We start from the raw sequence: 12,339 nt of genomic DNA, 5'->3' as shown, positions 1-12,339 counted from the left end.
CAGTGCCATCTGGCCAGCTGGTGCAGACACTGACTGGCCAGCGGGACACCGCAACCAAGTCCCACTCCACTTTTGCTCGGTGAGGATGTTCACTGGGTCTCTCCCCACCAGCTGTTGATTCTCACAAAACTTAAAAGAGGTCTGTAAGCTCCCCCCGTCAAGCGTGGCTGAAACCCACCGGTACATCGAGAAGGGACAAGAGAGGACTGACGGCCAGACAGACACAGACATGGAGACATCCTTTCTGGATGATGGTACGTCATGCCGCTGATGGCCATCGCTCCTGGGGCACTGCACTGAACTGGCCTGGCTGCCTCTCCCGTTGTACCCCTGTGCTGCCCAAAACAGCCTGTGTTGTTTCGGTCAGGCTTTCCTCCCTGACCACATGCCCTTGATGACAAAAATTTTTCCAAAATTAGTTTCTCTCTTTGCATTTTGATATGAGGCAACATCTGATTAAAATTGCTCCAGAGTTACCCTCACAGCCTTGTCATAGGTGGACTTTTAAAATAAACCTTCCTCTGCTTGGTGCAAGCATCGCGGCCTGGCTCAAAGGCAGCAGCAGTTTCTCAGCCCTGACAATTTGGAAATTGCTGACAAGCGCCAACGTTGCAACAGCATCAGCCGCACCACCATGGCAGGCACCATCTGCCTCCACAGGCTGCTGCAGCGAGCACAAGGAGCGTGGCACCTTTGCTGCCACCCCAAGGACTTCCAGCAGCCAGGCATGGAGATCTCCCCCCAGACCACACCACCGGGCTCTCCTGGACAAGCTGGGGCTGCGGTTGGGTGTGGAGGGAAGTGCAGGGAGCCGGGGCCCCTGTGCCCATCGGCAGCGATGAGGGATGGCAGCTGGGCTGGTGGGGAGAAGAAGGTAGCAGGAGGGGGCTGCTGATCTGGGAGAGGGCACAAGCGGTGGGATGGGATCTGAAAGGCCCCTTCCAACCTACACAATTCTATGGGTCTATGATTCTATGGCAGCAGCCCCGGCGCGGCTCCCTGGGCAGTGCTGTTATATCAGCTGCCCCAGTGGTTTACAACACTCGCCCTTGAGCCTTGGCCCTGCAGCCTGCTGCGGTGTGGACACGTTGCACAACACCCCCAGCCCTGCTGCCCTTCCCTGACGGGGCTGTCCGGTGGCCAGTTGCTGGGAGGCTGAGCTGTTGCAGCATCCTGCTGGTTCCTGACAGGGAGGAGAAGATGCTCCATCCACTCCTGCCTCTAACAGGGCACCAGAGAAAGTGGCAGGACCAGGAAGGGTCCCCAAGGACCTACTCAAGCCTGCTGGTAGAGGTGGGTCTTGAGGGAGTGTGGTGGGGAAGGAGGGCTGACCCACAAGAGAGATGGAGAAGCTCTGCCTCCCCTCCTGCAGCATCCCAGGGGTGCAGGAGCCACCACATCCTATCCCAGAGGGCCCTGGGGTAAATCCTGAAGCTGAACTAGGAATAAACCCCAGACCTGATGGAAGAGTGGGACCCTCCTTCCAAAGCTGTCTATCATGGATGGGACTGGTTCTGCAACACTCGCTCAGGGAGAAACACCCCTGGAGCCTCTTCCCCATGCCATGGAGCAAGCTCTTCCTTGTCCCTCATCAAGGCGGGAGGGGTGTAAAGCTGTGGGGAAATCACAAAGACCACTGTGCAAGGACCCAGCACAGAGCTAAATATAGCCACTATCTCAACTGCCCAAAGATAAGAGCCTGTGTCCACAGCCCGCCACAACGCCCTGCCCTGGCTTCCACCTACCTTTGCTTTGGGAGCAAACACAGAGCAGCAGTTGTGAAACACCCTGCCCTGCTCATGGCAAACAGGGCTTGTATCTCAGAGCAGAAATGCACCCTCAGCCACCTCGCATGTCTTCCTTCCCTGGCGCTGGGGGGGCTGGCCAAAACCCACACCGCTCAGAGGCTAACTGCCATCTCCACCAGCACCTCCGTGGTACTGAGCAGCAAGCAATGCACAGGAGAAACCTACGTCAGGGCAAAGCAGTAAGTATAAGTCAGGTCGGGGCTTCCCTATTTTTGGGCTCATCCCGTTAAACTCACCACTTCCACCTGAATCTCTCTGGTGTCCCAAGATCAGTGGCGCTGAGCCAGGCAGCGGTGGCCCTGCCTGGATAAGGGGAGGCAGCAGTGGAGAGGGCCCATGGGCTGTGACCACTTTATCGTGTCTCTGCCTCTTGCTGCCAGGCAAATCGGAACATGGTTCCCTCATCCCTGCTGTAAACCCCGTCACTAAGTCACACGTGCTGAAATCCCACCATACCCTCGGCACATAAAATATTGCTGGAAGTCTGCAAGCCTCCTGCAGTAGATACACCTTTCAGCTCTCTCTCCCCCATTTTAAATCTTATCACTGCCTTTATCTGAAAAGGGCTTTTAAAACAAAAAAACAGCATGGGTTTTTTTTCCCCCCTCAACAAAATCGTTTTGCCTTGCAGAGTAACATGTTTCTGAAATGGCAGCTTCCAGCAGGAAGTCTCTGGCTTTAACAATAGCTGTATGTGTTTCCACAAGTTAATTGAAAACAAATGTTGACACTTCAATCCTGCTTTTGTGCTCTCTCAGGGAGTCGAGAGTGAGCAGCACTGCTTGCAGCTGTGCCGTTAGAGGCCAGATGTGGCACAAAAAGAGGAAAAGACTATTATCCCCACTATTGCCGTGGGGAGAAGGTAGATGCACCATCCCCACCTTGCAGCAGGCTTTACAGCCTCCGCTGCTCGCCCAGGGAGGCAGCAGTTGTCCCCAGAGCCGCTTCCCTGCCGGGGTGGCCAGTTCTGTGTCCACCTTCTGCGTGGGGGAGGACACTGGGCTCTGCCGATGCTGACCCAGGAGCCCTCCCGGGGAGCCGAGACAGGCACTGGCAGCAGGACCCCTTGGCCCAGTCGGCCCTGCAAAGCAGCAGGGGTCTGTGCCAGAGCATCGCCTCGCCCGACAGATGTTTTCAGGGTGCGGGAAACACCTTCCCAGCTGTGCCCAGACAGGGGCTCCCATGGGAAAGGGTCTCTGTGACAGCTGTGTTTCTTTCTACTGTAACTCACCTCTATGAGAAAGTAATTTTTTTTCCACTCCACACTTACAGATATTGTCTGGAAAGAGGATTTTGGAGTATCCTCTGGCGTTTTCTCCCTAGCACCATCCGTCACTTTGGTCACAAGTCGTGGCCGTGTGAGTAGCCCTCCTCCCCACCCGTCCCGGCGCACCCAAACAAGATCAGTGCCCCTCAAAAAGGCTTTCCTGCCTCAAGAACATATTCCTGCAGTTTTCGCCCTTATCTCTGCTCATTTGCGACGTCCGCCCCGCCCCGCTCTGTCCTCCTGGGCCGGTGGAGACAGCACCGTGACACCGGCCAGGGGCTGCGAGCATCCGAGCCCTGACACCGTGCCGGTGCCTTCTCGACAAAACAAGGGAGCCCTGCTGGGGGCCGGCTTGGCGAGATCCTTCCGCCAAAGGACGGGGTCCCCGGGGTTTGAAGCCGACGCCGGGTCGGGCAGCGCCGCCCGGTCCCAGCTCCCCCCGCTCCCCCCGCGCCGCCTCCCCCGCCCCTTCGCGTGCCGGTGACCGGCTTCCCATTGGCCCCCCGCCGGGCTGAGAGCGCGCTGATTGGCTGCGGCTCGGGCTGGCCGGGCGGGAGGGACGGGGTGGTGCGGGCGGGCGGGCTTAAGGTGCCGGGTCCGGGGCTACTTGGACGGCGGCGGCGAGCTGGGGGGGAGGGCGTCGGGACCGGCCTCATGCACTGCACCAGGTATGGCCCCGCCGGGGCGTGTGTCCTGCTGCCGCCGGCAGGAGCGTCCCGACCTGCTGCCGTTTGCCTTCCCGCGGTGCGGTGCTGCTACCCGGGGCGGGGGTGCGCTACACGGGACGCCCCAGGCTTAGGCTGCCCGGGTGAGCCGGGAGCGGTGGCGATGGGGCCGTCCGTCTGCCGGGCTATGCCCTGCTGCCTCTCCCCGGGCTCGCCGGCGTGGTGGCGGGCGGCTCGGCGGGGTCGCGTCGGGTTTCCAGCGCGGGTTTGGCTTGTAGAGCAGAAGGGACGGGATGCGGCGGGGGGATCGTACCGGCCGGACCTCCCGTGAATGTCTGTGGGAGCTGCCGTCGGAACAGCTCGGCCTTTCCTGAAGCGGAGCAGAGGAGGAGGAGAGGGCAGAAAACCCGAGCGCTGCTTCATCCCGCAGTGTGTCACCTCTAAAAACTTGTGGCTTTAGCAGCTGCTGCCCGTCCAGCCCTCTGCAAGAGGGTCCCCTGCTCCCCAACAGCGCTGGGAGCAGGGTGGAGGCAATCGAAGGGGTTTGATACGTGTAGCTGTAAATAATTCCTTTGCTCTGACTTCCTTCTTCCTAGAAATAGAGGACGGAAGCGTGAGTGGTGACATTGCCTTCTGGAGAGGGTAAAGCTGCGGGAAGATGCCCCCAGGCAGAATCTGGTCTGTCCTCCTTTGGAGAGGAGGGGGAAAGGAATGGGCCCCTGTACCTGTGCAGGGCTGCCTGCCTTCACCCCTTGCTTCCCAGAGCTGCCTTTCCTGTGTGCGCTCTCAAAAGTATTTCCCTGCTGCCACCTTCAAAGCATCTGAAGTTCAAGACAGCCAATGCTAGCGCCAGAAGGGAGACCTTCCTCTGTTAGCTGTGAGTTGGCCATCAGCAGGCTTTCAAGAGCAGAAAGAGGTGTCTGGGGTATCAAATGAGCTGAAAAAAGACAGTTCGTAAAAGCATGCAGCTCAGCCTAATAGTAGGTACGAGAAGCTCTTACTATTGTTCTTAGCTTGGAAAAAAGCTCCAGGTAATGCAAATCAGGCTGGATATTTCATGCCTTCATTCTAAAAATGATGAATAACCAATGCTTACTAAGAAATATGACTTCTCAGCAGTTATGGGAATTCAGCTGAATAAATTTTCCTAGGAAAAGATGCAATGCAGATGAAACTGGCCCAAGTAAGGCAGAAGCGTTGGAGGCTGCATTAGTTTAAAGGAGGAAATGACCTATATAAAGCGTGTGTGAACAAAAACTTGGCAGAACCAGGTAGGGATGAGCAGAACGGAGTTAGCAGACAGGTGGATCTGCTGTCTGTCTTGTATAGCTGCCCTTGAGCGGGAAGGAGGCAATGCAGAAGGAGCTGGCTGGTGGGTGTGTTGGGAAGCCAGCCTTGGCACATGTGCTCTGAATAAACAGATGCCCCTGCTGAATGGATGCTGTGAGAGCCCGCTCAGAGCTGCTCTGTTGGTGTTGCAGGGTGGGGAGTTAAAGCACTGAATTGGAGAGCGTAGTTCTTGCTTTTTCTTGGCACGGGAATGACGATCAAGTACTAGAGCTGGCTGTATGTGGCTTTGGCAGCAGGAGCTCTGCTGTGTCATGTGGCTGCTGCTACTGCTGCTGGCTTGTTCCGCTCCGTGGGGTGGGAGCAGCTTTGGAGCCTGGTCTGCAGCCAAACAGGGAATTTTTATTAAGGGAATACTCTGTGCTTAAGGTCAGCTGTAACGCAGTTGACTTAAGGGGAATGTGTATGATAAATCTGTCCAGCAGTTTATCCAGAGACAGGCCAAAGAGATTCTGCCAATTGCCTTCAGCCTAACCTCAGTGTAAGGGCAGGAGCAATAGGTGCGATGGTCTGGGAGCTGCCTGGCTGCAGAGGCTACTCCAGGGCTATATCTGGCAAGATGCTGGGTGGGAGCTGCCCTGGAGCGGGTACACGGAGAAGAATGGTGCTGCATCCCTGGAGGAACAGGCTGGAGGCAGGGAGGCTGTGGTGGAAGGGCACACAGCCTGTGTTTTCCTAGGGAAGGATTTGTTTCCAAAGGCTTGGTCAACCTTGAGTAGGTGAGTTGTGTTTGGCAGAGCTCTGTGACTATATGGATGATTCCCAGAGGCTCAGCACGAGCACAGTGGAGGCTTGAGGGGTGAACTCTGCACTGGAGGTGGAATCTGCTGGGCCATCTGAGCTGACATGTGTTTTAAAGTGCAGTAGTGGGAAGAAAGCAGCTCCTCTGTAGGTGTGGAGCTATGTCAGCTGAGTCTCTACCCTGCTGTTGTATCAGACTGTCGCTCTCCTTACAATACCACTTGCAGGCATTTTAGATGGAGCAGTTCTGGGAGACAGTGATGAGCAAAGTATGAAACTCAACCAAACAAGTGCTTTTTAGCCTCTAAAAATACCAGATATTTGGTGTTTTATGAAAGGTGAGGTCAGTTGTGTACAGTGGCTTGTGACAAACTGAGTTCCCGCCCCTACAAAAGCATCCTATGCCCTGGGCAGAGTCTCTCCTGGAGGAAGGGGAGTGCAGCAGGAATAGTGCTTTATGTAGCATTGAGGTTTGATAACTTCTGTTTTTTGTGGACATCAGCAGGACTGAGGTGTGGGCTTTGCTTTGGGTCAGAAATGCTCTGGAGCCTGCTATTGCTACCTTAGCAGGACAGTGCTTGTGTGTGCCTTCAAATGGTGACTGTCCCTGCAGCAATTGGAAGAGATCTTTAAGGGCACAACAGGCTCTGGTCCTGCCACTTCTGCTGTAGCACGTTTCTCATGGTGTCTGTAAATCACACCATGCAAGTACCTGCCTTTAAGCTTGAGGGACTTGTGGGGTGGATGGAAGCAAGTTTCTTTGAAATGGCTGGTGGGAAGTGGTGTAGCATTTCTCTGTCAAAAGTCATATTAAAATGCCTCTCTAACATCAACTGACCCTTCTTCTTATCTTCCAGAGTATTAGACTATTTTCCTCACAAACAAGCAATGGCTGTGGATGTAGCAATGCAGCTCTACCTGTGCTCTTCACCCTTGCGAAGAGAGAAGCGTGCCTGCAAAATTGCTCCGAAGCCAAGCAAGCCGTTGCGGCCCTGCATCCAGCTGAGCACCAAGACCACACTGAATGGGCCAGAAGAGGCAGCAAACTCCTTCACACACAACAAAGTGAAGAAGAGGGTGTCGTTTGCAGATAGCAGAGGCTTTGCTCTGACAATGGTGAAGGTGTTTTCAGAGTTTGACGATCCGCTAGATATTCCTTTCAACATCACTGAGCTGATAGACAACATTGTGGGCCTGACAACAGTGGAGAGAGACAGCTTTGTCCTGGATTTTGTTCAGCCCTCTGTGGACTACCTGGACTTCAGAAACCGCCTCCAGGCAGACTGTGTCTGCCTTGAAAACTGTATGCTAAAGGAGCGATCCATTGTGGGAACAGTGAAGGTAAAGAATCTTGCTTTTGAAAAGACTGTGAAGATCAGGATGACATTTGACACCTGGAAAAACTTTGTAGATTACCCATGCCAGTATGTCAAGGATACGTATGGAGGGTCAGATAGGGACACATTTTCCTTTGACATCAGCTTGCCTGAGGGAATTCAGTCCCACGAAAGAGTTGAGTTTGCCATCTCCTTTGAGTGCAATGGGAAGGTGTACTGGGACAGCAACAGGGGCACAAATTACAGGATCATACGGTCAGAACTGAAGTCTGCCCAGGAAGCCATCTGCCCCCCCCGGGGCCCTGACTTCGTCAGTGCCTTCGACCAGTTTGGGAGCCCTCGGTGCTCCTATGGCCTGTTTCCTGAGTGGCCCAGCTATTCAGGCTATGAGAAGCTAGGGCCTTACTATTGACCCAAGGACAAAGTCCTGATTTGACTAACTGTTGCTGGCATGTTGCAGGCCTCGGAGCTGGTCTGAACATGAGGTGTACGGAAAGGTGGAAGAAATATGGCTCCACGTAGCTCTGCATAAGCCTCCCAGCAAAACCAGATGTGCCATGCTCTGCTGGCAGTGGGCTTATAGTCAGGGAAGCATCTCTGGCGTAAAGGGCTGCCTTCCCTGCCTCAACTCGGATAACTGGCTCTCCAGATGCTCAAAGGACCAGGAGCCGTTGCTCATGTGTCTCTTCAGTGCTGCTACTCCTTCCTCTTCTATAAAGCTGCTAGTCTCCAGGGAAACACTACAGTGCTTATATTGTCTGTCCAAGCTATGTAGTGGTGGCTGGTTTGTATTGCTTGCCTAGTGTTAAAAGGCTTTTTCAAAATATGTTCTAGTATTAATTTTTAGTAGGCTGTACTGCAGCTGCAGGCTTCTCCTTGCAAAGCTAGCCCATGCCTGTTGGGAAGCGGAGTGGTTGGCTTGCAGGGAACGGAGTCCTCTCCTTGCACGCACCCTTGTAATGTGAAGTCCTTCCTACTGGAGGCAGAAAGGGTGTTTTGGAAATGAAAATGCAACTGTGGTGACAGGAAATGTGGCCCTACAGCCTGCTATATTAGGAGACGTATGTGCCTGTGGGAGAGGATCTGATCTGCTTAGTCACCAGCTGTTTTATCAGCTGATCTTGAAAAACTCTCATTAGACCCTTGGTGTTACCAAAAATAGAGATCAGCTGTAGCTATGTGGTGCTTGTAACACAGCTGTGGGTTGACAGCCTTGACTGTTGCCTTCAAAACCTTTCTGTTTCATTGATCACTTGTGATTGAAGATGCTTTTTCTCTGTGGACATCTGAAGTCAGCTGTTGGCCATGCTGGGCCCTGAAAATACAGTTTTTCCTCCTGTGGACTGTAAAACAGGGCTTTGTCCAGCTGGGGACCCAAGTCCTGTGCAGGAGGCTGTGCTCAGGTGTTGCAGGAGCTAAATGCAAACGGGCCACATGGCTGCTCTTTGATGTGTCCTGTTATAAGAAGATGACTGTGTACCTACTGTGGTGGAAGTGCCTTGACTGAGAAAGGGGTGGTGCGTGCGATCCCAGCAATGCTTTGGGATAAACAGGCTTTGGAAATTATGTTGCTTTTTAAAGAAAAAAAATCTCCTAATGATTTGTTACTCTGTGGCATGGACTGCTTGGCAGCTAATGGCATGGCACTGATCACATGTGAGGCTGTACTGGATGAACATCAATGTGCTGGGCTTCCATCACTGTTGTAGCTGCCATTTCAGCCTGTAAATGCCCAAGCTTTGCATCTCTGAGTCTGTAAGTGGCTCACCCTACCTGTGTGAAGGAGTGTGAGATGTGGGGTTATCCTGACACCAGCCTGGATGTGAAACAAATCACTGACGTGAGCCATTCCTATCTTCAAAGAGGTGGCTTGTCTTCTGGGCCTGTGCTGAGGTGGCCGGCTTGTGCAGTGCCAAAAAGCCTCACAAAGCTTTCTTGCCTGCTAGTTGAGCAGAATAACTTAATCCCTCAGCTCAAAGGGAGGGTGCCAAATAGTTTGTAGAAATAGAGGTCAAGGGAATCTTACTTTTTGTAGTGCATAAGCTTTATATAATTTTTGGGTGCCTATAATAGCCTATGGATGGGCTGGAGAGAAACAATGGGGTGGACTACTTAACTTTTTAAACCTAGCTTTTAATTCGGGAGACTACTGTATAAAATACTTACAAGCTGTTTTACCCTAACCTAGAAGGGATACTATGATCACTGTTGGATGCCAAAAGGGACAAGAAGAGCTTGCAGGAAGAATAGCTAACCTTCAATTGCTGCTTTTTCAAAAACATCAATGTGTGTCATCACTGTGCTTGATCACTTAGCCCAGGTGGTAAGTCTGCTTGCTGGCCCAGAGCTCATCAGGCTTGGTTCCTCTGTTCAAGAAGCTTCCTGAGTCAGCCCTTATAACCTGCATCTGGTCTCCCTTGAAGGGACTGTTGCCTAGCTTGGCTTGAACCTGGCTTTAAACTTAACGCAAGTCTGAGTGACACTTCTTTCTTTCATTTAGTGTATGGTGTTTAATGCTGTAAGACACTGACTGTAGAAAAGTCATGTTCTCCTGGCATGCTGTCGTGCCTATGGAGAGCTGTTTGTGGGCTGAAACAAGGCATGTATGTCTGGGGTGCTGTGGATGGTGCTATCTCCTTATGGGCCTGCTCATTTCAGGCTGTGGATGGGGGTGTGCTTAGGGAGGAACAAGAAAGATAAGCTAGAAGAGCAATGCCATAAGTAAAAACAAGGCTGGGAACTGACTATTTGACCAATAGCGGTTTAAAAATATTACTTGTGGCCTTTCCCCTTTTCCCTTTTTCCATTGCCAATGTGAACATAGAAGTGAGGGGTTGCTGTCCTCGCTCTATGCCTGGAAGTGCCTTGTGGGGTGTTTTGCATGTTTGTTTTTAAAAGATATTTTTGTACACAACATTCAAATGGAAAATGCACTTTATAATTGCCATGTAATGACTCTTTTAAAACTATAGTTCTGTTTTTATCTGATTGTTAAAATAAAGGTGGAACAAAATGTTGGCTGTGTACCTTTCCATCTTATTTAAACACCCATGGGGCTGGGGAGGTGATTTGGACACAGGACCAGCTTCCTGCAAATGGCCATTGGCAGGGAGGAGCACGCGTCCACAGTGGCCTCCACTGCCTGAAACAGGAAAGAGCTGCCTTATTCCTGCTGCCTTCCTGCCAACACAAATGCTTCCAGAGCCTTCGCAGCAGTGGGAAGGAGGAGAGGAGCCAGGCCCTTGTCTCCCTGCTCTGAAGTTTCTCTGCTAACCACTGTGTTCCTGAGCTACTCTTCACTCAGTTCCCTGTTTGCAGAGCCAAGAACAGCCTTTTCAGGTTTTTCCGCATTTATTTTAGGTCAGTCTTAGTCCTTCCCCCTACCTGGGTGGGTCTGGGATCAATGCTTTCTCCCTGCCTGGGTACTGGGGTGTAATGGGTGCTAGGAGAGGTGTTGCACTAGGAGGGTCAGGCTCTGTTCCAATACCAGGATCAAATGAATGTCAGACCCTTCTTCACCTCAAACTAGTTGTTCCTGTTGTTACTGCAATAAAAAGCACTGGCAGGAAATGTGCCCCTTTACAGGAAGGGAACAACTCTGGTGCAAATGCCAGCCAGGGCTAGTTTTAGGATTTGACCTGGCTCTGATCACCAGGGTGATGCCCTGAAGGTGTTGCATTTCAAACAATCAACTTGCCTGAGTTGCGTGGGTTTTTGCCACTTACAGATAAGAAAAGAAGGGAGGGGGGAGAGCACAGGTGGTCTTGGTGTGGGCTGGCTTGAGGGGCTTTGCAGGCAGTACTGCCCATCTTGCTGCACAGCCTTGCAGAGAGTGAGCTTAGCCCTTGCTCTGTACAGAAATGAAACTGAGCACCTTCTGGCTGTGGCTATTTCTGAGTCTCTCGCTTTCATAGGATGAACTGTCTTCCCACGGTGTTTTGCTTTCTGCAGCAGCTGGGTAAAGTAAAGCTTTTGGTTTCTCAGGTTCCTTCCCCCAGCCTTTGCATCACAAAGCTGAGCATGCTGACACAGTGGGGTGCAGGCCCTTCCAACAAGTCGTGAAGCTGCTCCCCTCCACAGAGGTATTTGGGATCTACATGCACCTGGGTAAAGGGTATTGAATGGTGTTTCCTGCTGGTCTGTGGTGCTTCCCTCCCCTATGGCTCAGGGGAGCCTGCACTGGTTGTCACCCACTGCTGTTTTGTGCCCAGAGGCCTTTCTGGCATGGTCTTTGTGGCGGGATTCTTCCAGGGGTAGCAGATCTGCCCAAAGGTGGCTGAGAACTGCTCTGCAGTAGGAGTGCTTGGATACTGGGAAAGGGAACAGCACAACCTGAAGGGGGGGAAGAAGTTATGTGTGTGTGACTTCTCACATGCGGGTGGGTAAGAGAGAAACCCTGCATGTAATCTCCTGCCTGACAGCAGTTGCCATGAGAAGTAGCATGAGGCAAAGGGCTTAAATTTCTTGGCAACCATTTGCCACCCCCTTTTCTCTCCGAATTCTTTGTCGCTGCCACATCTAACCAACTGCTGTTAATCTGTAGCATTTTTAATGGTGCTTTTTATTTTCTTTTGATCAACCACACAACACAGATCTCTCTTAAAAGGCTGTCTGTTTTTCTGGTTGCAGAGGGAAAAACCAAATATTTTTTTAAAGCTATTTGTGCCCCAGCACATCCCCAGGTGATTTGGGTGGCTTGGTCAGGGCTGCTTTCATATCCGAACCCTGGCCCAAGGTCATGAGTGAGACAACTGCATCAGCCATTTCCTCTAACAGTTTTGTGGCCAAAACCCCTGTGTGATGACAGTTTCTGTTTGACAGATAAGGAAGTTCAAGCTAAGCCTGCTGACATCCAGGGCAGCTGAGATATGTGGGCATTAGAAGGGCCAAGAAAGCTCTTGGATTTCTCTCCTAATGCCCATGCGTTACTTGCTAGAGCACACAGACATTGCAATTACTGCTTCTGTAAAGCCCTTAGTGGCAGGTGTGATTGTGCACTTGCTGTGTAATATACAGAGATTCCTTAGAGTGCTCCTGGCATTCCCCTCACCCCCAGCCTTTGCTCTGAGGCTCCCAAACCTCAACCCTGAGGGTTTTCAGTGCTACCTCTTGGCAGAAATAATTAAGCTGGGATGTCATGTTGACCTCAGATGAGGTGTTTGGAGGTTCAGGTT

At 52.2% G+C, this 12,339-nt stretch overlaps 1 protein-coding gene across 2 annotated transcripts; it reads left to right on the top strand.

The window, feature by feature from the left end:
- Positions 1-3,627: 3,627 nt before the first annotated feature.
- PPP1R3B (protein phosphatase 1 regulatory subunit 3B) lies at positions 3,628-10,180 on the top strand. Of its 2 annotated transcripts, XM_074589640.1 has the most exons (3): positions 3,628-3,743; positions 4,337-4,617; positions 6,686-10,180. In XM_074589640.1, the coding sequence occupies exon 3, from the start codon at positions 6,717-6,719 to the stop codon at positions 7,575-7,577; it is 861 nt and encodes a 286-aa protein (XP_074445741.1). In that variant the 5' UTR covers positions 3,628-3,743; positions 4,337-4,617; positions 6,686-6,716; the 3' UTR covers positions 7,578-10,180. The 2 variants fall into 2 exon arrangements, with proteins under 2 accessions (XP_074445741.1, XP_074445740.1); XM_074589639.1 differs by lacking the exon at positions 4,337-4,617 and having other exon boundaries at positions 3,675-3,743.
- The last annotated feature ends 2,159 nt before the right edge of the window (positions 10,181-12,339 follow it).

Source organism: Larus michahellis, chromosome 5 (assembly GCF_964199755.1).
Source record: "Larus michahellis chromosome 5, bLarMic1.1, whole genome shotgun sequence".
In the NCBI taxonomy this organism is placed as follows: Eukaryota; Metazoa; Chordata; class Aves; order Charadriiformes; family Laridae; genus Larus; species Larus michahellis.
Note: the sequence above shows the minus strand (reverse complement) of the source record. Positions and strands in the feature narration are given on the sequence as shown.